Below are 25,387 nucleotides of genomic sequence, written 5' to 3'. Positions count from 1 at the left end.
AACATCAAGGAATCTTTTTTAGTTCTTACAACCAGGTAGAAATGAATGGAGACTGCCTCCTCATCCCTTCCCAGAGGATCTAGTCGCTCTGGCTGGTAATCAATTGCTTCTAAGAGTCCTCCCCTCCCCTCAGCTCCCCCCTCCCCCCGTCCCTTCCCCACTTCCCGGTCTCCCTTCGCTCCCCGCCCCAGGGCGTTGGCAGCTTCCATCGCCTGGGACGCTCACGCCTCTCGGGGAGGGCCAGTCCCTGGGTCTAGGCAGGCGTCCCGGTGGTCTCCTGCGGTCTTCCAGCCCCGCAGCGCCCGCGGTGGGGGTTGGGGCAGCAGAGAGCGCAGGCGCAGTGCCCGCGTCTGGCGCCCCTCTCCTTGCTGGTCGCCCCTGGCAGTCCAGGCTGCAGTGGTCCCCGCTGAGCGCGCGGCGGCCTCAGCTGGCTAAGGAGGCCAGACCCGGAGCACAGCTCCGACTGAGTCCGCTAGTGCTCCGGGCGCACCCGCCTAGGCGCGACTCGCAGGTAACCGGCCCGGTGGCGGGTGGGCAGCAGCGGGCGGTGCGGGACTGAGCCGTCTGGTCCCGCCGGGAAGAGGGAGCGCACCGAGCCCCACGTCGGAGGCAGCTCGCCGGTAGGGCGCCGGCGCTTGGGGTACGGTAGGCTGGCGTCAAGCGCCCCGCCTACTTGACAGACCTGCACGGGGCGCGCATCTCTGCGGGGCGTCCGAAAGGCCACCCAGTGCCCACTTCTCCCCGCTGCTGTCCTGGAGGACTGGAACAGAGGGTTGATAAAGTCAGTACCATTCTGGGGCCTCATCCCGGGTCCTGACACCGTTGCTTGTGTGGGCCCAACCCCAGTCTGCATGTTGAAGGTCAGGGCTGTTGTCCCTCTTTTGGCCCCGGAGCCCACACAAGCTCGGCAAGTGCTTGTGGCGTCATATGAGTGATTGCGAATGCAACTTTTGAAAATTGCTGGGTGGTTTTAGGAGTCTGAGAATAATTTTGGATTTGCCATCACTTTCCTGTCCTGTGTCTATGAGTCTTGAACTCCAGTTGAGAATTTTGTGTTTCTTGATTTGATAGAGAGGAAGGACCCGGCGGTGGTCGATTGTGGAGGTGGAGGCTCCATCTCATCCATCCACGTAGAACAAAATGCGGGATTTTCTTGACGGAATTGGTTCTAGGTTTAGAATTCTACGCAGCGTGTGACCATTTAGCTCATTAGACGGGGAAGAAGGGTCGCGAGAACTGGCAGGAAGAACACTCACTCTTACTGGGGCAGGTGGGGGCGCTGCGCAGATCCACGTCACTACCCAGGCTGTCACCAGGTAGGAGCTGGAGCAACTTCCCGTCCCAGTGAGGATTGAGGAGCACCTAGATAGTCTCACACCAGGCCGGGAGGGTGAGGGAGCAGGCCCGAAGGGTGAGGGAGCAGGCCCGAAGGGGGCCAAGTCTGCCAGCTGTTCTCTGGGAAAGGACTTTGAGCATAGTTGACTGTGTCCGTGGTGCTGAAGCGCCTCATGCCCTGTTTTACGACTTCCTGGGCCTATGCCAGCCATATTTTCCTTATTTTGTATCTTTGCCAAAAATAACTCATTGCAAGGCAAGCGGACAGGACAGAGCCGGCCAGACACTAAAACCCTTCACAGATGGGTTGAGCGTGATCTCCCGAGGGAAACATTGCCGGGAAACATGGTTCACCTTGGAAGAAGAGATAAAGCACAGCTTGCTTGATTTCCTAAAAGTACACACTGTGAGCAAACACACCGGCCCTAATGTATGCGCATATGTATGTGAATGCATGTGTAGGATACATGTATGAATGTATACCTACAATCATAATGCTCATCTCCTTTCAAAGCTAGCACGTACCACAAGCCACACATCCCCCAGAACCCTTTGTAACCCAGCTTTATTTTTTTGACACCTCTTGAATTTCTGGACTCTACAGCATAATTAATTTTCAAATCATCTGTTCCAAAGGCACTGTGCCTGTAGACGGAAGTGCTTGGTGCTTGTATTCACATTTAAGTTCCAGAGAATGCTGTAGTAGAGGGACTGGGAGTGTAGCTCAGTGGCATAGCACACACTCAGCATGCAAGAGACCTTAGGGGGGCTTCTCACTGCCACAGTCAGTCAATCAATCAATCAATCAATCAAGCAAGCAAGCAAGCAAGCAATAGGAAGAAAAAAGAAAGCATGCTTCTTTAAAGAAAGGTAGGTAATAGAGAAGTGGAAAATTTCTTTTGTATGAGCACACATGTACTTTTAGATGGACCTTTATTCTGTTGTTTTCAGTAATCTTGTAATTATGAACACTGATGCTCAACATTTTATTAATATAGATCAGTGGGGGACTGGAGAGATGGCTCAGAGGTTAAGAGCACTGACTGCTCTTCTAGAGGTCCCGAGTTCAAATCCCAGCAACCACATGGTGGCTCACAACCATCTGTAATGAGATCCAATGCCCTCTTCTGGTGTGTCTGAAGGCAGCTACAGTGTACTCATATAAATAAAATAGATAAATCTTAAAAAAATTATAGACCAGTGGTTTTCAACCTGTGTATTGACTCTTTTGGGGGTAGTCACATATCAGATATCCTGTATATCAGATATTTACATTATGATTCATAACAGTAGCAAAGTTATAGTTATGAAGTAGCAATGAAATAACTTTACAGTTGGGGAACACCACAACTTGAGGAACTGTATTAAAGGGTCACAGCATTAGGAAGGGTGAGAGTCACTGTTAAAGACAGTTATGCAGGGTTGGAGAGATAGTTCAGTGGTTAAGAGCACTGACTGCTCTTCCGGAGGTCTTGAATTCAATTCCCAGCAACCACATGGTGGCTCACAATTATCTGTGATGGGATCTGATGCCCTCTTCTGATGTGTCTGAAGACAATGACAGCGTACTCATATTAAATAAATAAATCTTTTTTAAAAAAAAAATAGTTCTGCAAATAGCTTTTCTGTTTGTTTCCAGTTTGGGGACGGGGTCTCACTGATTCTCACACTGGCCTTGAATGCAAAGTTGTCCTGTCTTAGCATCGAAGTATTGGGATTCCATGGAATTATGGATATGTGCTACCAAGCCCAGCAAATGCTATGTGTTTTTTTCCTTTAGACAAGTTTTTATACAGCCCCGGTTGGACTGAAAAATCGGTATGTAGGCAAGGATGACCTTGAATTCCTGATCCTCCTACCCTCTTCTCCCAGAAGGCGAGATTTCAAGTATGTACTACCATGCCCGGCCTGATGCCATCCTTAAATTATTTTAAGAACGGAGCTAGAGAGATGTTGGCAGACAGGAGTGTTTGCCTTTTTTGCAGAGGACCTGTGTTTGATTTTCAGGCCCCCATATTGCAGCTTACAGCTCTCTGAAGGTCCAGTTTCAGGGGATCTATGACCTCTTCTGTTCTCAGAGGGCACCTGGTATGGACGTGGTCCACATACATCCATACGGTCAAACATTTTCACGTATAAAAATAAATAAATAAATCCAAGGGGGGAAGATATGGTAAGATTTAGGTGCATTGAATGGATGGTAATGCATTAGGACTGAGTAGAGGCACAATGTACAGCAACTCCATTTGACTGAAGTGTCAGTGCATATAAAGTACTAATTTCCTACTTCTCCCCGGTCTCCAGCCCTTTGGTAACAACCATTCTCTTCTTTTGTATGAGTTTGCCCATTTTATATACTTCATGTAAGTGGGACCACGCAGGAGTTGTGATCAGTTTGCTTTACTTAGCATAATATCTCGTTTCATTTGTATTTTTTCGTAGGATACAATTTCTTTCTTCTTAAAGTCTGAATGTTATTTCTTTGTATTTATAGATGCTCCATTAAAAGAAACTATTTGTGTATTGATGGACACTTAAATTGCCCCATGTGAATATAACATCTTTGCACAAACACACACTTGTTTAATTACAATCTTTTTTGTTGTTTGTTTGTTTTTGCTTTCTGACACAGTGTTTCTCTAAGCTGTTTGTTTTGTTTTGTGAGATAGTATTTTCCTGAGTTCCTTTGTTTTGTTTTCTGAGATAGTGTTTCTCTAAGTAACTTTGGCCATGCTGGAGCTCACTCTGTGGACCACACTAGCCTTGAACTCAGAGATCCTCCTCCCTGCCTCAGTGCTGGGATTAAAGATTATGTGTGTCACCATACCCAGTTTAATTACAGTCTTATAACAACATTCTTTTTTTTATATTTATTTATTTATTTCATGTATGTGAGTACACCGTCACTGACTTCAGACATGCCCTTTTACAGATGGTTGTGAGCCACCATGTGGTTGCTGGGAATTGAACTCAGGACCTTTGGAAGAGCAGTCACTGCTCTTAACCGCTGAGCCATCTCTCCAGCCCATAACAACATTCTTTTTTTTTTTTTTTTTTTTTTTTTTTTTTATTAACTTGAGTATTTCTTATGTACATTTCAGTGTTATTCCTTTCCCGGTTTCCGGCAAACATCCCTTCCCTCCCCCCTTTCTTATGAGTGTTCCCTTCCCACCCTCCCCCATTGCCCCCCTCCCCCCCACCGTCTAGTTCACTGTGGGTTCAGTCTTAGCAGGACCCAGGGCTTCCCTTCCACTGGTGCTCTTACTAGGATATTCATTGCTACCTATGAGGTCAGAGTCCAGGGTCAGTCCATGTATATTTTTTTTTTTTTTTTTTCAAAGCACACAATGATATTGATATTTTTCTGATTGGTTAATCAAATGGATCTTGATAAAAGTGAACTTTTTTTTTTTATTATTATTAACTTGAGTATTTCTTATATACATTTCGAAAGTGTTATTCCCTTTCCTGCTTCCGGGCAAACATCCCCTCCCCCCTCCCTTCCTTATGGGTGTTCCTCCCAACCTCCCCCCCTTGCTTCCCTCTCCCCAACAGTCTAGTTCACTGGGGTTCAGTCTTAGCAGGACCCAGGGCTTCCCTTCCACTGGTGCTCTTACTAGGATATTCATTGCTACCTATGAGGTCAGAGTCCAGGGTCAGTCCATGTATAGTCTTTGGGTAGTGGCTTAGTCCCTGGAAGCTCTGGTTGCTTGGCATTGTTGTACATATGGGGTCTCGAGCCCCTTCAAGCTCTTCCAGTTCTTTCTCTGATTCCTTCAACGGGGTCCTGTTCTCAGTTCAGTGGTTTGCTGCTGGCATTCGCCCCTGTATTTGCTGTATTCTGGCTGTGTCTCTCAGGATCCATCTACATCCGGCTCCTGTCGGTCTGCACTTCCTTGCTTCATCCATCTTGTCTAATTGGGTGGCTGTATATGTATGGGCCACATGTGGGGCAGGCTCTGAATGGGTGTTCCTTCAGTCTCTGTTTTAATCTTTGCCTCTCTCTTCCCTGCCAAGGGTATTCTTGTTCCCCTTTTAAAGAAGGAGTGAAGTATTCACATTTTGATCATCCGTCTTGAGTTTCATTTGTTCTAGGCATCTAGGGTAATTCAAGCATTTGGGCTAATAGCCACTTATCAGTGAGTGCATGCCATGTATGTCTTTCTGTGATTGGGATTAGCTCACTCAGGATGATATTTTCCAGTTCCAACCATTTGCCTATTAATTTCATAAAGTCGTTGTTTTTGATAGCTGAGTAATATTCCATTGTGTAGATGTACCACATTTTCTGTATCCATTCTCTGTTGAAGGGCATCTGGGTTCTTTCCAGCTTCTGGCTATTATAAATAAGGCACCTGCGTATGAACATAGTGGAGCACGCCATAACAACATTCTTGAAGTAAAATTTGTGGTTCAATTGGTAGATACTTTAATTTAGATATATTTGATGCATTAATTTGTTCAAATATTGATTATTTGCTCTTTTAAGCATCTCCAAAAGCACCACATTTAAGGAATATTTATTAGGCAACCATTATTTACAAATTGTGCCTTAAAAAGTAAGCGAACATATGCTACTATAAATGGGAAATTTGAATGTCAGTAGCCCCATCCTTTCACCAAAAACAGGTTTTATCAATCGCTAAGGGGATTCTCTAATTGGGCAGACAGGAAAGAACATTTGTTCATTCATTCATTAGCAATATCTATTTCTCATTTTGTGACTTGCTCACTCATATGCTTATTTTTCTATTGGCAAGTTTACTTATTTTTTAAATCCATATAAGCTCTTTGTATAGTATTGTATTGTTTGTTTTACTTTTGAGACAAAATCTCACCATGTATTTCTGACTGGCCTAGCTAGAGCTCCCTGACCATGTTGAATGTGCTGGCCTTAAACTAAAGAAATCTACCTCATGAGACCCTGAGATTAAAAGTCTATGCTACCACATTTTTTTCCTTTCAACTTTGTTATCTTTGTTTATAGTATTATGCTGTGTAGAAAATTTCAATATATATTTAAAATTTTTACTTGAATGGTGTGTATGTTTCTGAGAGAGTTTCTTTAACTGTTACTAGGATGAATTATCTTAAGAAATCAACCTAAGGGAGAAAAGATTTATTTTAGCTTACAATTCAAAGAACAGTTCACCATGGAGGGTAAGTCAAAGCTGTGGGAGCTTGACATAGCTTGTGCCATCACACCCATATTCAGAAACAGAGGGTAGTGGATACAGGGATTCTGTATAGCTTCCTTTCTCCACATACACAGCCCAGGACCTGAGCAGGGAAATGGTGCCATTACAGTAGGTGGGTCTTCTGGTCTCAGTGTGACCAAGACAAGCTCTTATCGGTGTTCTCAGAGGCCCATCTCCCAGGCAATTCTAGGTCTTGTTGACAATCAGCCCTGGAACATACATCAGAGTGAATGTATGTTCATGTGGGTGTGTGCATATGTGTATGTGTGTGCATGTGCGTGGTGTGTATGTATGTGCAAGGGGATGAAGGATGCTGGGTGATTTTCTCCATCGTTCTTCATCTCATTTCTTGAGACAGGGTCTCTCACGTAACTTGGAGCTTACCAGTTGGCTGGATTGGCTGACCAGGGAGCTCCAGGAATCTACCTATTATCCCTCGTCCCCCTCTGTTCTAGGGTTTCAGATTCATGCTACTTTGGGCTTTTATGTGGATGATGGGGATCTGAATTCAAGTCTTCACTCTTGTTCAGCAAGCATGCCCCTGACTGGGACATCTCCATGCATATTAATACACCTTTATTATATTTTTGGCATTTATATCAGCATTGCATTTCCCCATATGAAACATAATACTCCTTAGCCTCTGATGTACTGAGATTACAAGCATGCATCTGATTCTATTGCTTTTCATATATAAATATCTCCTCATGGGAACATTGTTTTAAGTTTTGAATTTGCAAATGATTTGTTTATAATTTATCAAAATGATGCTTTAAACCCTTGATTTATTCTCTCATTTTCTTTTCAAATTTAGTTCATTCTTAGTTGTAAATTATTTTGTACATTAAATAATAAAACATGCAAGGCCTTGGGGTTGAGTGACAGAACAGAAAGGAATTAGAGAATATTGATTTCTAATCCATATTTATCTACATCTTCTAAGAGAAGTAATATGCTATTTAGCCTGAGTCTTTCAATGTGGTATATTTAATTTTTAGAAATCTAATTACAGTGTTTTTACTTTAAATGTAGCTTGTAGTATTTTAAAAATGTTAGCATGCAATTTTTAAAAAGCTATCCTTTAGAGTATTTTTATGTAGCCAGAAGAAAATCTGTCCAAGTACACTAATTAGCCAAAATGGGAATTTATGTCAGAATGTTTCTAAAAGGAGAACCACCCATGCGTAAGGTTGTATACATAAAAGGTTGGTCAAATGCCTTTTGGCAACCATCCATTATGGATCAATGTAATGTATTTTCCAAAACAAAAGAATTGGTATTTGAGTATTGTTGAATTATTCTGTATTATTTTCTTTCTAGGGTTTAAGATAATTTTGGAATAGACTAATGAGAATAACAATTTTTTAAAATATTTACTTCTTTATTGGGGGAGGGGTGCCACAGCACCTGTATGAAGGTCAAAGGACAACTTGCTGGGGTTGCTTCTCTCTTTCTACCAGATAAGTCCAGGGAACTCAGGTTGTCAGGATTGGTGGGCAGGTGCCTTAACTTACAGCCCTGAGAATAATAACCTCATTGTTTTTAGAGGATATATTTATTTTTTATTTTTTATTTTTTTGGTTCTTTTTTTCGGAGCTGGGGACCGAACCCAGGGCCTTGCGCTTCCTAGGCAAGCGCTCTACCACTGAGCTAAATCCCCAACCCCTAGAGGATATATTTAAAGACAGAGCTGATTATAATAAAAAAATCAGATTATAAAATTAAATTCTCCCATCAGTCCATTTCTGTAGGAACCAGCACAGATTTGGTTTGAAGTAAACATTTTCAGATTGTAACATTCGTAACACTGGTTGTGAGATGTCATCAACTTTAAGATAATGTATCTTAAAGTAATGTAACTTTAGAAATATAACAATAGGGCTGGAGGGATGGCTCAGTGGTTAAGAGCACTGACTGCTCTTCCAGAGGTCCTGAGTTCAAATCCCAGCAACCACATGGTGGCTCATGACCCTCTCTAATGGGATCTGATGCCCTCTTCTGGTGTGTCTGAAGACAGCTATGTATATACATAAAATAAATAAATCTTTAAAAAAAGAAATATAACAATATATCATGAACTTAATGAATCATAAGGAGGTTACGATGCTTATTTTTTCTGTTTTATTGTTGATTGGTTGATTTTTTTGAAGCAAAGTCTTACTCTATAGCCAGGCTGGCCTTGCCGTCTGCTTCCCTGCCTCAGCCTCCCAGGTGCTGAGACTGTAGCTATGTATCCCAATTCCTCACATTTTCAAAAGAAAATGTTTTTTCATCAGAACATGATCTTAAGCTTTCAGTCAGTCAACATCCTATGTACATTTCGATTACTGGCAGCTTAGTTTAACTGTGTACGAGTGGTGTTTCCTCAGGGTAAATTCCTAAGTGAAGTTAATGCTTCAGGAGGTGGTGTCACACGGCACTGCCGGTGGCATTTGCATCTTCCTCATCTAAGTGGCAAAATGGACATCAACCTGCTCATTTGTGCTTCCATATATTTAACAGGATTTGTATATCATTTGAGGTATGTCCTGGCTATTTTTGTTTTTCTTTTATGGATACATAGCTATAGTAATAGCCTTGTATTTCTCTAGACCAGTTCTGTTTGTGAGCATGCTCTATCTGGGCTGGTGTGCCTGTCAGGTAGCTTGTCAGGAGGAAGCAGAGTCAAGCGGAGGGACCCACACTGAACATAGGCCAATGGTCACTCTGATTTTTATTTAAATACAGCTGACACTTCCATATTAGCTATTAGAAATAGGGGTTATACTTCCTATTTCAGATAACATAAAAATAATATTAAGGGCTGGAGAGATGGCTCAGCGGTTAAGAGCACTGACTGCTGAGCCATCTCTCCAGCCCCCTTTTGAAAGACAGTATTTGGACAGTGTTAGCTCTTCAGGCTGCCATAACAAAATGGAAGGCTTTTAATTAACAATAGAAATGTGCTTCTAATTTTGAAGGTCAAGAAGTCCAAAACGAAGACACTAGAAAATCAGGTATCTGGCGAGGTCTGCCTCCTGTTCATAGATGGTAGCCTTTTGTGTGTCCCCAGGTATCAGAGTGGCAAGAGCTCTGCTCTCGTGACCTAGTCACCTTCTGAAGTTGCTACCTCTGGACATTCTCACATATGACTTTGTAGGAAGAAAGACAGTCTAACAGGGAGGTTAGTACAATAATAAGTCATAATTTTAAAAAGTTGCACTGCCAGGGATGAGACACAGGATGTGACACAAACTAGGCAAATGCCCTACCACTGAGCTGCATGCATAGCACACAAACCATACATTCTTAAAAAAAAAAAAAAAAAAAAACCTTGCATATGATTTGTATCTCCTCAAAGAAGTAGGCTTAATAAAGTCAAGAGAAATATATAGAGACATAAATACATCTTGTAATCGAACACAATTTTAATCGAAGTTTATGAAGTTAATTTTAAAAATATTCTAATTCACAAAGGTGGCTAAGTTCCTTGATGCTTTTCAACTTGGATAGACAGCATTACTATCCACACTTGAGACCTTCTGGCGGGTCTCTGCCAACATTAATGTCCCTAGTAATCTGATGGTCTGTGCTTACCACGGTGAGGATCAGACCCTCCCCATTTATTATGTGTTCCTGGAAGTTGTGCTTCCCGACGGTCTGAATAGAAATACAACATTCTGTTGGCATGGGTCTGGGGTAAGGGAAGAGGGAAAAACATAAGCATATTCTACCTGGGCCTTTTCCAGCACGTTAGAGCTGTGTTGGTTGTCAAAGTCTTGATTGGGTTTCATGCTGAGACACCTCAGTGTTCTTAAACACTGACACAGCAGGCAGCCACTGCTGTTTCTTTCTTCTTACTGAACGTTCTTCCTGCATACTTTGATCATAAAATCAGGCAAAATCTCCTTTCTCATCACCACCCATATATTGTCTTTCCTGCCTTTAATCCCTTAGCAATAGTGGGGAGATGTGAGGAGAGTGGTAATCGCCAGTTTTCACTCCTTTCCCCTCTGGTTTGTACCCAGGAAATACCCTTAACTTGGCAGGGAAATGTCAGAGAACAGTGGAGATCAGGGAACTTTTTTCTGACTCGATTAAAATTTTACTTTGCTCTATAAATGTTAATGTACATACATAATTAAAAATATTGGCTTGTATATAAAATTATATTGCTGAGCTGTTTACTCCAGGTTCACATAATTGTTGCTGTACAGAGCCAATCCAGTATAATACTTTATGTGCACATAAACACTATTTCTGTTATGATTGCATATGAACTCAGTCCTCATGCCTAACATTTTACTGGAGCGTGTTCAGTCACTTGCTGACTGCATATAATCAGTGACTTGGGAGTGAGTTCTTTTTTATTTAAGACACCAAAGTATCAGTCAGCAGCTTTACTGGACCCTTACGAACCTGATAAAGGAAAACCTTGCTGCTCTTGCCTTTGGCTCCTGCTCTGTCCCCTCCCCCCATCCCCTCTGCCCCCCTCTGCCTTTCTCTGTCTCTACTACCCTCTTAACTCCCCTCCCGGTCCCAGAATACATTCTATTCTATACTAAAGAAAGAAAGAAAAAAAGAAAAAGAAAAGCCATGTTGATTCATTTTTCTTTTTTTTTTAAAAAAGAATTATTTATTCATTTTACATGTATGAGCACACTGTAGCTGTCTTCAGACACAGAAGAGGGCATCGGATCCCATGACAGATGGTTGGGAGCCACCATGTGGTTGCTGGGATTTGAACTCAGGACCTCTGGAAGAGCAGTCAGTGCTCTTAACCACTGAGCCATCTCTCCAGCTCCTGACCTATTTTTCGGATTAAATTTGCTTTCTTTGTTTTCTGTCTATCACTGCCTGAGCCACTGTTGTAAACAGGAGTGAAGGTCTGGAGGGGGAGTGAGTGTGAGGGAGGCTGTTTAGAACCCTGGAGAATGACAGCCAAATTCTCCTATCACTCTAGAGTCAGAAGATCTGAGTTAGATTGAAGAACTGTGGATACAAAAATGTGCATCAGCTGGTTTAATCAAGGATTAAAAGCCAACAGTTTAACAGTGAGGCCAGCTAGGCCAGAGAGTTCCTGTTCTGTCAGTATTTGTTGAGTCTGGTTCTGAGGTAGGACCTTCAAGATATCAAGAAAAAAGATAGTTATCATCCCTGCTCTTGGAGTGTTAAGAGTTTATCAGGGACTCTGTTATGTACACACACAGCCCCCAGCGACAGAGTACGTCCAGGACTGCTGTAACATCCCATAGGGAAGGAACAGGTCGTTTGAGAGAAGCTTCCCCGAGTGAGTTTCCAGCCCCCATTATCCCATGTGTTTTCTCATGATGGGAATCCGGCCTCTGCCATCCTCACTATATTTACTTGCTCTTTTTCCTTTGATGTAACCAATGTCCTGACCTCATCAGCTACTTCCTTGACCCAAATCTTCCCAAGAGTCAATCCTGCTGGTTCTGCCAGCCTCTTCACAACATTAAATTAAATAAGAGAGCTGTGGACTAAGAAATTAAAATCTCAAAGGTGCTAATTGCTTGCTAGAACCCTTTATTGGATCTTCAAGCCCAAGGACATCTACTTATAAACTGTACCAATGAAGACACTCAAGTGAAAAGAGGCTATTGAGATGTAGAGCTAGGGAGACAGAAATAAAGATCTGGACAGTGAGTCAGCCCCAGGGACTTGACTTCCGTAAGGAACATGGGAGACCAAGGGGAGGGCAGGCAAATGAGGGCTATGGCTGGAGGATTCTCCAAACGTGGTTAAGCTTCAAGGACCATCACATAACATCCCCAGAACCACAAATACCCTTCTGTGTCTTGTTCTTAAGGCATTTTTATTACATTTATTTAGTGTGCATGAGGGCGTGCATGTGTGCTTGTAGGTCATGAGGATCAGGTTGGCAGCAAGCACCTTTGCCTACTGAACCATCTTCCCACCCCCTCTCTGCTGTGTTAAGAACACATTGCATTAAAGCATAAAAATATCATTCTATTCCTGAAGAGGGAAACATTGTTTCTATGAGCGGCTTCTGAAATTGCAATCTTGGGAGACGGATGACATTATCTTTTTGTGCTGACTCCACTCCCTGGTCCAGAGCATCAGGAATCTGTGCAAGCATTAGAACAGCATGCGGTCCATCTGTTCAGGTCAGGTTTTCCCACATTAACATGCAGATTTATGGGGCGGTAACTTGTGTAAGAAAAGCCAATGGTAATGATGTTCCATTCTGTGCTGCCATTTGGAATCTATATATATATTTTAGCCTGTCATGAAAATATCATAATACACACACACACACACACACACACACACACACACACACACACACACACACACACACACCGAAGATTCTTTCAAAAGCACTAACAAAAGCATCTCCCACAGTTTGTAGTCATTTACCTCTGTTTTGGTTTGAGCACTAGACACCATCCATTCACATTTCTCCATAAAATGGTCTATTTTACCCACAGCCTTCCTTCCACAGATGGCAGAGATACACAGGAACGATGCTGGCTTCTTGGCTGACTTGTCAGACTGAAATACAGTAATGACTTATTTTTTCTTCTTAAGAAAGTAGGTTAAACTTTTTCAGATTTTAAATAGATACTTGTACAGAAAATTAAAAAAACCCTTAAGTATGTGTGCATGTATACACATACATATGAATTTTTTTATATGAATAGAACCCTATCAGCAATATTCTTTAGGGGTATATGTGTGTGTGTGTGTGTGTGTGTGTGTTTTAGTGGGGGAACAAAATCCTGTGTATTTCACATTGGCTTCAAACTTTCTCTGTAGCCAAGGGTGTCACTGAACTCGCCCTATTCCTGCCTTTGCCTTCACAGTGCTGGGGTTCCAGTCTCAGCTACCAAGTCTGGCTTCTGTGCTGTTGAGCATCAAACCCAGGACTCCATGCATGTTGGGCAAACACTGTTCCAAATGAACTACAACCCCATCCCATGAATACACTTATACATTTTGTTTGGTTCAGTAATATGACATATATACTTTCTTATATCAGTATATATACATAGGTATTATCATTTGGTATGGTGGTATTTTCCTTTAGCCCCTCTCTACTAATGGGCAATTAGGTTATTTCTAACTTCCATCACATGAAGAGAACCATGGTGACAACCCTTATGTGTGCACTTTAATGCTCTGATGATCTCCTTAGGGTCTATTATTGGAAATGGCATGGATGGGAGAACTCACACATATAAAATTTTGACACATGTTGCTAACTTTTGATTAGATGGATTACACAGTGCTTGTCATTAATGTTCAGAGTCTTTGGCAATGATGGGGCTTGATAAGTCTTTTCACCTTTGCAGTATGTATGTGTTCTACATATATTAATAGAGTATGGTGATTTGTGTACTGTGATTTTGATAAGTCTCTGTGTATTATGTTGCCTACTTGGTATTGTGAAATTTAATCCAAAATATGATTTACAGTTTGGTCTGAAACAAGAGGGTACCTAATGACCATTTCTTAGTGGTCTTTGGGATTTTACCAAAATATAGTATACGGAAAGAGGTGACTGAATTGTGACTTTTTTTTTCTTTTTTTTTTTTCGGAGCTGGGGACCGAACCCAGGGCCCACTGAGCTAAATCCCCAACCCCAATGTATTTTTTTTTTCTTTTCTTTTTTTCGGAGCTGGGGACCGAACCCAGGACCTTGCACTTGCTAGGCAAGCGCTCTACCACTGAGCTAAATCCCCAACCCCAGAATTGTGACTTTTTAAATTATAACATCAATCTGATATATGAAGAATTAGCTATGATAAAAAGAAATCAAATTTGTAAAATTTTGGGACTAACGCACTGTGGCATTTCTGGACTTTAGCCTGGAGTGAGGTGGGGATTCTGGCTTGGTGCTCACACAGATAAACTTCGGGAAGCACAGAACAGATGGGAGCAGGTGGTGCATGAAGTGTTTCAGGGCTCTGAGAATACACTACTGCTCCCGGGGTATGTCTTTCTTCCTCCTCTTCCTCTCACTCCTCTTCCTCCCCTCCCTCCTCATACTCCTCCCTCCCCTCCTCCTCCCTTTCCCCCTCCCCTCCTCCTCCTCCTCCCCCTCCTCCCCCCCCTTGTCCTGAGAGTCTTGCGTATCTGAGCTGACTAGAGGACATCTTGAGGTCACGGGGATGTTTTATATTCTTTCATTAAGACTTAGGTGAATGATAAGCAGCTGAGGTACATCAACAACACAAGAATTTCTCTTACACTTTTTAGCATGTGATCAATACAGTAAGTCAATGATTTAACCATGGATATACATATAAAATATCATAAAATACAAAAAGATGATTTTAGCTGGGCATAGCGCTGCACACCTTTAATCCTAGCACTCAGGAAGCACAGGCAGGCAGATCTCTGTGAGTTTGAGGCCAGACTGGTTTACCTAGTAAGTTCCAGGACAGCCAGAGCTACACGGTGAGATCCTGTCCCACCCCGAAACCCCCTCACCCCCCCCAAAAAAAGACAAAAAGAGAAGAAAAAGAAAGAAAAGATAGCCATGTTCTTGACCTCTTTCCCAGCCTTGGCTCTTCTGTCCTGAGTAGAGCCACCGGCTGAATTGACAGGTGCTGTTTCACTGCAAAGTGATTTTGCTTAATTTTTTCCTTTTAGGCAGAAGGAAAATGTGTCAGATGATAAGTATGTGTCATCTGAGAGTGCGTATTTTATGTAAATTGATAAACTGCTTTTCAGAGATCAGGGGTTCCCTGCTGGAAGGGGGTGCTGAGTGTGCGCTGTGAGACTGGTGCTGGGCTGTAGCTTGGGATGCGTGAGGCCCTGAGATTGACCTCTGAAATCAAAGGAAGAAAGGGAAATAACATAAATGGTGAAAACCTTGCATTTTAGTGTGTTCTTAGCTGCCAGCCAACACATTCATTAGCGTGCCAGAGTGAATTTTAAAGTGTCACAACATAACTGCTCTGTTTCAAACCAGGCATCGTCACCTTCATACAAGCCAAATCTACTCACTGTTTCAAAACTGCCACATACAGTCCAGAAAAAAAAAAGAAAGCCAAAACAAAATTTTTGTTAAAAATCTTTTAAAAAATCTCCCTTTTCAAAACCCTGGTATTGCTGGGCATGGTGGGTCATGCTTGTCATCTGGAGGCAGAGGCAGGTGGATGTCTATGAGCGTCAGGCCAGCCTGCTCCACATACTGAGTTCAGGGGCAGCCAGGGCTATTTACACAGTGAGACCTTTCTCAAAGGACAAAATAAAACAAAAGCGAAGCCCCAAAGCGTGGGTACGCACGGCTCGTTCTACTCCCCCCAGCGAGTGATTTCACCGCAGGTCTGTTGCTCACCGAATGAAGGCAGTTGGTCTGGCTCTCCTCAGATGTGGAGTTTACTGCCTGCCTCCCTTTTCCAACACCCTCTGCCCTTTTCCCCTCCATGCTGCTGGTGCCTCTCAGAATCTGCACAGCTTAGAGATCACTCCCTGTGATCTGACTCTGGGCTCTCTGTGTCAATTGAGTCTCCAGTTCAAACTTGGACTAGTTTCGTGCTCAATGGCCATCTCCCTCTCCACACCAAGCCTTCAACTCTTACCTCCACCTTTTTGCAAATCCCTTAAGGATATTGCTCGTCCCTTCTACAGGCCAGACTGAACTAACTTGGAAAACCAGGTCCCTCACTACTGTCTCCAGTTCAGCTCAAGTCTTCTTAGCCACGTTTGACTACAGACTTCATTGCTCTTCCTAATGGGGTTCGTATCCCCTCACCCAAGGCAACGCAGTCTCTGACAGCCCCAGCATCATCCAGCCTAACCCTTCAAAGTAGCCTTGACCTCTCCTGGAAAGTCTCTGCTTTTCAGCCTCTGACAAGGCTTCTCCACTCAGGCACCCCTTCACTGAGCAGAGTTTTGCTGATATGCTGATATGTGGGGCCTGGCATCAGCTGAATTTTTTTCCAGTTTAGATCAAGCATCGGGCTGCTATTCAGTTCTGACATTGCTGTGTACCTGTTAAGCAGTGCTGGGAGCCACTGTACAATGCTGTCACCACTGACCAGTCAGCAGACTGATACAGTGATGAAGACAGATTTGGACTCTGCCATCCACATCCCTTCTCCGTGCATTTGTGAGATGGTTCCAGGGTCAGGAGGCACAACCAGTGACTGTGGAAACAAGGAGAGCAATGGTTACAGGTGGTTGTGAGCTGCCATGTGGGTGCAGGCAACCGAACCAGGTCCTCTGCAAGAACAGCCAAACTCTTAGCCAGTGCTCTTGGCCAGTGCTCTTAGCCAGTGCTCTTGGCCACTGAGCCACCTCTCTAGCCTGTCTTTCCTTTCTCTTATTTCAGACATAGTTTTGCTTTGTAGCTCAAGCTGGCCTTAAATTTGTAATCTTCCTGCCTCACCCTCCCAGGATATAGGATTAAAGGTGCATGCTACTATGTCTAGTTGGAATTCATCCTTTAAAATCTCCCAAATAACATTTTAGCATAGATATGTAAAATAAGCTATTATTTTCTGTGTCCACAAATTGCGTATGAATTCCTCAGTGTCTAGTCAATTTAAAACTCAGCCTAGCCTTTTCTCTGCTCTCTAGTCACCAGGATATAGGCTGCTTTACTCTCCCATATCCTCCGCTCCATGATGGACTGAACCGTTGAAATGGCAGACAGATGGACGATTATGTCTGCATGCTCAGAGCAGCGTGGGGGAGATGTGGGTGGACCTATATGGAGAGACTGGCTACTGTGAACCCCGTCCCTGAGAGTGCTTCTGAGAAAATGGCCAGTAGGACAGTGTCTTTAGGGACACAGCAAGTCTTCACAGTTAGGATGCACATTAGCAGTGTCCCCATAAATATACCTCTACTACTTGGCTCTTTCCTCTTGGCCATGTGCTGGGAGACGTGGTGGACAATGCCATCTCCTGTTTGGAATTCACTTGGAACTCACAAAGTTGGAGATGATGAGGAGATTCCCAGATGCTTCCTACACCAGTCGGCAGGCAGTGCCTGCAGTGGCAGCTTCACACGGGGCCAGAGGAGAGGAGGAGAAGCAAAGCTCTATGCTGGGCTTGATTATATACATCCCAGCACTCGGGGGCCGGAGGCAGAAAGGAGGATTATCAAATGATGACTAGTCTGGGCTATATGAGACCCTGTCTCAAAACACCCAAAAAGTCAGTATGTAGTTGTACAGGCTGGTTTTGTGTGTCAACTTGACACAAGCTGGAGTTATAGAGAAAGGAGCCTCAGTTATGGAAATGACTTCATGAGACCCAGCTGTAAGGCATTTTCTCAACTCCTCATCAAGGGGGGAGGACCCAGCCCAGTGTGGGTGGTGCCGTCCCTGGACTGGTGGTCCTGGGTTCTATAAGAAAGCAAGCTGAGCAAAGCTGAGCAAGCCAGGGGAAGCAAGCCAGTGAGTAACATCCCTCCATGGCCTCTGCATCAGCTCCTGCTTCCTGACCTGCTTGAGTTCCGGTCCTGACTTCCTTTGGTGATGAACAGCAATGTGGAAGTGTAAGCTGAATAAACCCTTTCCTCACCAACTTGCTTCTTGTTCATGATGTTTGTGCAGGAATAGAAACCCTGACTAAGACAGTAGTAGTGGTGTACACGTATACCCCCGACACGCACATGCACACACACACACACACACACACACACACACACACACACACAGAGACAAAGACAGAGACAGAGACAAAGAGACACACAGAGAGAGACAGAGATCTTAAATCATATTTTTTATTCTTTGAAACTTAAGATGTAGAAAATAACTAATTTTGGCTAGTATAAAAAGTACTAAGAAATTAAGCAACCACTTTTTTTTTTTTTTTTTTTTCGAGCTGGGGACCGAACCCAGGGCCTTGCAACACTTACTAGGCAAGCGCCTACCACTGAGCTAAATCCCCAACCCCAAAACCACTTTTTAATGTGGATTTAAATTGTCATCATAATTCTGGTTCAGGTGACAACTTGGAGGTATTTTGAAATGATTTATCTATTTCACAAAGCTAATTCCAATATGTTAACATTTATTGATCTTTTGATCTTAAACTCAAGGTGTGTCTTACTGTAGCTCCATGTTTGAAAATGGGAAAGGTACACGTCAGTAGATCTTGCTGCTTTTAGCATTAGAGACATTGTCTCCATCCTTCAGTGAGCCCAGGTATCATCCCCAGCCACGCACTGCAGGGTTACTACCATTTCCTTCCAGCGGGTTTTCTTTTTCCCCTTCTTTTCTTGCCTTAGCGGTTTGGGATGGGCTACAACTGATGAACATATATGACAACAGGGACTCAGAGCTGTTAAAACCAATGGCACCTCAACTTAGGCACGTCTTCTCACTCCCCAGTTGGAAACAAACCTGCATAGAACCTTGTCATTTGCCCCTTGCTGTTTGAACACAGAGAAAGTGGCTGGAAAGAAAAGGGTGAGCAGTGATGTCTCCAGTCACTGTCTAGAAAGGCAGGGAAATGTGAGTGTCTTGGGACCAAGTGGATACTGTTGGGTTTTGTCCAAGAAAGCTAGGCACGGGGCAAACAGTAAGCTCTACAGTGCAAAAGTCTCGCACAGCAGAGGTATGTGTTGAGGCCCTTTGGCACTGACCTGAGAAAACCTGCATTTGCAAGCCTGCAACCTAAAGGATATGTGACAAAGAAACAAAGTCACTTAAGAAACAATTCCGGACCAGTAGGGACTTATCACCAGGAACTGGCTTACAGTGCGGTGAAGCTGGATAACACGCATGAAGTCTGCAGAGAGGTAGGCAGGGAGGGAGAGTAAAAACAAGTTGGAAATTCATCAACACAGATACAGCTTTGTTGTCTAAGAACAGTAAGGAAAAGGGCAGGTTGGAACTTTAAGGACATCAAATATTTGGATTTCTGACATTATGAAATGACTGAGCACTCCTTAGGCATTCAACTTACTAGGTTAGCTCTACTCCACAAAGTCATGCAGTCTTGTAATTAAGTTAAATTCAACTCATCAGGAACCTTGTTTTTCTTTCTTTGAGACAAGGTCTCATGTAGCCTAGGCTGGCCTTGAACACCTGTGTATCTGAGGCTGGTTTTGACCTCCTTGTGTTTCTGCCTCCATTTCCCAAGCTCTGGGATTACACCTCAGTTAGGGGTTTTTAATTACATCTCAAAGTCCATTCGTGGCAGCTTTAAGTTTGTGTTTGATTACGTAGGTGAGGTCTGTGGTGCAGCTTGTCCCAGGTTAGACCCCGATCGCCTATTACACGAGAGCCAGTGCATGACATGTCCCTTTCATGTTCTTTCCTTTTCCTGCCTCTAGGGAGGCTACAGCCCAACAGATGGGGACTAAAGCAATTAAGGTAAACCCTTCCGGGGCTGGAGAGATGGCTCAGCGGTTATGAGCACCGGCTGCTCTTTCAGAGGACCTGGGTTCAATTCTGAGTACCCACTTGGCAGGTCACAACTGTCTGTAACTCCAGTTCCAGGGCTTCTGACACCCTCACCCAGATGCACATGCGGGCAAAAATCAGTGAACATAAAATAAAAATAAATTATGTATAAAAGTTAAGCCCTTCTTTGTAGGTTGATATCATTATGCAGGTAAAGGCAGGTACAGGCTAGAATAAGGCCTGTCATTGGACGAGAAGGAAGGGTGGGTGGGAGAAAAAGTTTGAGAGAGACAGAGGAGACCAGAGGGAGGAGGAGACAAAAGAACTTGGCGGCTGGTGTTAAGATTCCTCTCTGCACATTTTACAGGTCGTTTATGACTATTCTTAAGAAATGGACGTGTACCGGATTTTGTCTTGTCTAGATGAGCAAATTATATCTTATCTAGGTGGGCGGTTTATATCCTCATCAATTGGTTGTAAGTTTATTGTGTGGATGTATTGTGGACTGAGAATTTAACATGTAAATCTGATTGTGGGTTACAGTTTGTTGAGTCTTGATCTTACCAGGTGGCTGGAACCAGAGAGTTCAAGGCTAGTGGAGAGCCTCTGGGAGAGATGCTAATCTGGCCCAACGGGGAGCCAGCAACCACCAGGGTGTGCACAGGAACCGCTTCCGCTGCTTCTTTATTTTCACTGCAACACTTCTTTACAATTTTTTTTTTTTTTTTGGTTCTTTTTTTTGGAGCTGGGGACCGAACCCAGGGCCTTGTGCTTCCTAGGCAAGCGCTCTACCACTGAGCTAAATCCCCAACCCCTTCTTTACAATTTTTAAAACGCTACATGTGTGTGGATATTGGCATATATGTGCCATGGCATGTGTGTGGAAGTCAGAGGACAGTTTGCAAGAGTCAGTTCTTTTTACCATGTGAGTTCTGGGGACTGAATATTGGCCTCTTTTTGGAGTGCATACTTGGCCACTGAGCCATCCTGACAGCCTGATAAACCCTGAGAAAATAGGAGGAATAAAATTGCAACCTACACACTCTAACTCTGCCCCGAGAGCTGTAGATTTGGCCTGTAGCAGGGAGGGGAAACTTTGAACGGAGAGAAGGCAAATGAGAAGTTATGGAATGTAAAATTTCATTAAGGCAATTACTGGTCATCAAGGAGGAGAATTGATATAGTTAAATTGGGTAGAGTAACTAGGAACATAAAATTCTAGAGCTGAGCCAAGCAGGAAGCAATGTAATTGCATTATACAAATCAGATTAGAAGCGTTGTAATTATTTAGGTAAAGAAATGTCTGGAGAAGTCAGACGCTTGTTCCTGAAGACAGATTTAGAATTAGGCCCTAACAGATGATCAGTATTCAGAAAGTTGGAGAATGGAGGAACTAGTAAAATGAAAGTCTGGAAAATGATTTTACACACGATACGGTCAGGGGGACACACCCCATGCACCAAAGCGTGAATCCCAAGGGGCTACGGGCAGACCAGGGCCAGTGCACCAAGTGCCTGGTGGAGGACTTGGATTTAACTTTTCTTTCTTTCTTTTTTGTTTGTTTGTTTTGTTTTGTTGTGTTTTTTAGACAGCATCTCACATGGCCATGGCTAACTTCCAACCCACTCATTATGTAGCTGAGAAAGCTAACTTCCTGGTCTTCCTGTCTCCTAAGTGCTGGGATACAGGGGTGCACTGTGATAGTGTAGGAGTGAGGTCAGTAGAGTTTTGTTCTGAATCTTTCTTTCTTTCTTTTTTTTAAAGATTTATTTATTTCATGTATGTAAGTACACTGTCGCTGTCTTCTGACACACCAGAAGAGGGCATCAGACCCCATTACAGATGGTTGTGAACTCAGGACCTCTGGAAGAGCAGTCAGTGCTTTTAACCACTGAGCCATCTCTCCAGCAACATTCTGAATCTTTCAAAGACAGGATAACACAGATGGGATTTGGAGGGGGAGGACTGTGGGACTCAAGGAGGGCAGACAGGAGGCCAGGGTAACCTTCTAGTCCGGAACCCACACTACCTTCATCTGGAAAAACGGCATAAGCATGGAATTAGAGAAAAGAGAAAACCCTTGAGAAACAGTTCAAAGACACAAGCAGTAATGAGGGACAGCCGATTTAGAGTGTGGTGACAGCAAGGAGATTTCAGAGTGTCCTTTGGTTTGTAGCTTGGGAATCTGGAGGGACCATGAGGTCGTCAACAGAAGTGAGGCAGCTGGGAAGGAAATCCCTTCGTGGGGACTGTGCCACAGTCTGAGGATAGTGAAGCTAAGCCATGCTTTAAAACGGAAATGGCTGGAAATGGGCACAAAGGAGCCTGACATTTCTTGGGACTGGTATGCTGGAGGGACTGCAAGGAAGCGGTGGGTTAGAAGCTGGAGGCTCTGAGGCCTGGGTAGGATTTCCCATGGCTTCTTCCAGCTGAAAGGATCTTCAGAAGAAAGGGCACACACAGAACAGATAGTTAAAACAGCAGAACCCGGTTTGGCTTTGGGGTTATGGTGTAAGAACTTGGAATTGGTGAGTTTGGGCAAGGATTTTAGGAATCATGAGGAAAAAAGGTTTCTTCTTTTCTCCTTTGTCTCTTCCCTTGTAGGGTGAGAATTCCTATGGGCTCCACATATCTGGTAAGGCATTTGGCCAGACTATATTTTAGGGGAGAAGAAAAGAATCACTGAGAAGGAAAAAGAATTGTTCAAAGAACGACAGGAAGGCAGGCTGAGGGAGAAAGAATAACACTGTAAAAGATACCCAGTGTTTCACAGGATAATTATAGGTGAAAATGGCCAAATTTACTTACTGCTCATATTTGACAGTTTACTATCTATAGTGCTATAGCAAATTATTTATGGTCAGTATTTCTTTACTCCTTACTTTGAAAGAAACTTAATGTTTTTCCTAATCAACAGTATTTCACAATACCAAGTGCTGGGGTTATAGGTATGTGCCACTATACCTGGCTTAGATTGTGTTATTATGTAAAATACTTGGGGGACTGGTGAGATGGCTCAGTGGTTAGCACTTCCTTCTCTTTCAAAGGACCCTGCTTTGGCTCCCAGCATATATGTGAGGTGGCTCACAACTAACTACTTGTAACTCCAGTTTCAGGAAATCTGACTCCATTTTCTAGCCCGTGAGGATACTTTCATGTGCACATGTACATTCCTATGCTTGCACAAACACAATTTAAAAAAATCTTTAAAATATTTCGGGTTTATGTACTTGCAATTTAGAACATAGCCAAGTAGACACATAAATAAGTAAGGTGTGACTGAAGTTGCTTTTTAGTTTGGTGTTTTTCTTTTAAGATGGGTCATATGGTATATGCCTCTAATCCTTACAGTTGGGAGGTGGAGGCAGAAGGACCAGGAGTTCAAGGATATTATGGGCTAGATGAGAACCTACTTCAAAAAACCAGTTAACCAATCAGCCAAGCTAAATGAGGCAAAGCGCAGATGGAGTGGGACTTCGAGACAGGTTTATAGCAGACATGATAAGGGGAGGGAAGTTCGGTGGGCTTCGTGTATGTGGTAATGCACGTGCCAGGTCCTCTTTTCCTATTACATCTTCCAGACTCTTGCTATATTTACCTTTCATATCTGTAAAATAGCAATGCAGTCTTCAACGGAATGAACATGTTTGTTTTTCTTTTTCTTTAAATAGAGTTTCTTATCTGAAGAAATGGATACTTCTCCATCCAAAAAATACCCAATTAAAAAACGGGTGAAAATACATCCCAATACAGTCATGGTGAAATATACCTCTCATTATCCCCAACCCGGGGAGGATGGGTATGAAGAAATCAATGAAGACTATGGTAGATTTATGGAAGAAAACCCAAAGAAAAGTCTGCTGAGTGAAATGAGAAGAAAAGGAAGAACTCTGTTTGGAACCATGGACACTCAGCCTCCACGATCAGAAGACCCAAGAGCCAGTGGCATGGGACAGTTCCAGAGCTTTGCAGAAAAGAACATTTTTCAGTCCCGAAAAATGTGGCTAGTGCTGTTTGGGTCTGCACTGGCGCATGGATGTGTGGCTCTCATCACGAGGCTTGTTTCCGACCGTTCTAAAGTCCCGTCCTTAGAACTGATTTTTATCCGGTCTGTCTTGCAGGTCTTATCCGTGATAGTTGTGTGTTATTACCAGGAAGCTCCCTTTGGGCCCAGCGGATACAGATTACGACTTTTCTTGTACGGTGTGTGCAACGTTATTTCCATCACCTGCGCTTACACCTCCTTTTCAATAGTTCCTCCCAGCAATGGCACCACGATGTGGAGAGCCACCACCACTGTTTTCAGTGCTGTTCTAGCCTTTCTTCTTGTAGATGAGAAAATGGCATATGTTGACATGGCTACAGTGGTCTGCAGCATCCTGGGTGTTTGTCTTGTCATGATCCCCAACATTGCTGATGAGGACAATTCTCTGTTAAATGTCTGGAAGGAAGCCTTTGGGTATACAATGACTGTGATGGCTGGGCTGACCACTGCTCTTTCTATGATAGTGTACAGATCCATCAGGGAGAAGATCAGCATGTGGACCGCACTGTTTACCTTTGGTTGGACTGGAACAATCTGGGGATTATCTACTATGTTTGTCCTTCAAGAACCCATCATTCCTTTAGATGGAGAAACATGGAGCTATCTCATTGCTATATGCATCTGTTCTACTGTAGCATTCTTAGGCGTTTATTATGCCTTGGACAAATTCCACCCAGCTTTGGTTAGCACAGTACAACATCTGGAGATTGTGGTAGCTATGGTCTTACAGCTTCTAGTGTTACACATATTTCCTAGCGTTTATGATGTTTTTGGAGGGGTGATCATCATGATTAGTGTATTTGTCCTTGCTGGCTATAAACTTTACTGGAGGAATGTAAGGAGGGAAGATTATCAGGAAATACTGGACTCTCCCATTAAATGAACACCTGGTTATTACTGTCATCTTGTTAATGTCTAGTTATCAACACATACACTGCCATTTTAGCATTTACTTGTAGATGTCTTTTGTGTTACATTATCAATAGAGTGCTATATAGTATAAATAATTATGCAGATGCAGAAAAATATACCAGACTAATATATTAAAGAATAAATATTAAATAGCTGAAATGTGTCATGAACTTTGTGTCTTTACAATTATTAATAGAAGGTAATTGTGGTAGAATTCTCCATCACTAAAGATCAAGGCTGGAACTCTTAGGTGGCATAAACTTCTAAAATTTGAAACATGTTTTTGTTTTGTTTTTGAGACCCTGTTTCTCTATGTAGTCCTGGCTGACCTGGAGCTATGTAGACCAGACTGGTTGCCAACTCTGCCTGCTTCTGCTGCCTGAGTGATGGCATTAAAGGCGTGCGCCCCCATGGGAGTTGGGGATTTAGCTCAGTGGTAGAGCACTTGCCTAGCAAGTGCAAGGCCCTGGGTTCAGTCCCCAGCTCCGGAAAAAAAAGAAAAGAAAGAAAAAAAGGTATGCACCCCCATGACTGGCAAAAGTTCTTACTCTTAATGTTCTACAA

At 43.2% G+C, this 25,387-nt stretch overlaps 1 protein-coding gene across 1 annotated transcript; it reads left to right on the top strand.

The window, feature by feature from the left end:
- The first annotated feature begins 661 nt into the window (after nt 1–661).
- Slc35g2 (solute carrier family 35 member G2) lies at nt 662–24,993 on the top strand. Its single transcript, XM_032910762.1, has 2 exons — nt 662–781; nt 23,538–24,993. The coding sequence occupies exon 2, from the start codon at nt 23,556–23,558 to the stop codon at nt 24,792–24,794; it is 1,239 nt and encodes a 412-aa protein (XP_032766653.1). The 5' UTR covers nt 662–781; nt 23,538–23,555; the 3' UTR covers nt 24,795–24,993.
- Nucleotides 24,994–25,387: the final 394 nt, after the last annotated feature.

The sequence above is a fragment of the Rattus rattus genome, chromosome 8 (assembly GCF_011064425.1).
Source record: "Rattus rattus isolate New Zealand chromosome 8, Rrattus_CSIRO_v1, whole genome shotgun sequence".
Lineage (NCBI taxonomy): Eukaryota > Metazoa > Chordata > Mammalia > Rodentia > Muridae > Rattus > Rattus rattus.
The sequence above is the reverse complement of the archived record's forward strand: the minus strand, read 5'-3'. Positions and strand labels throughout refer to the sequence as shown.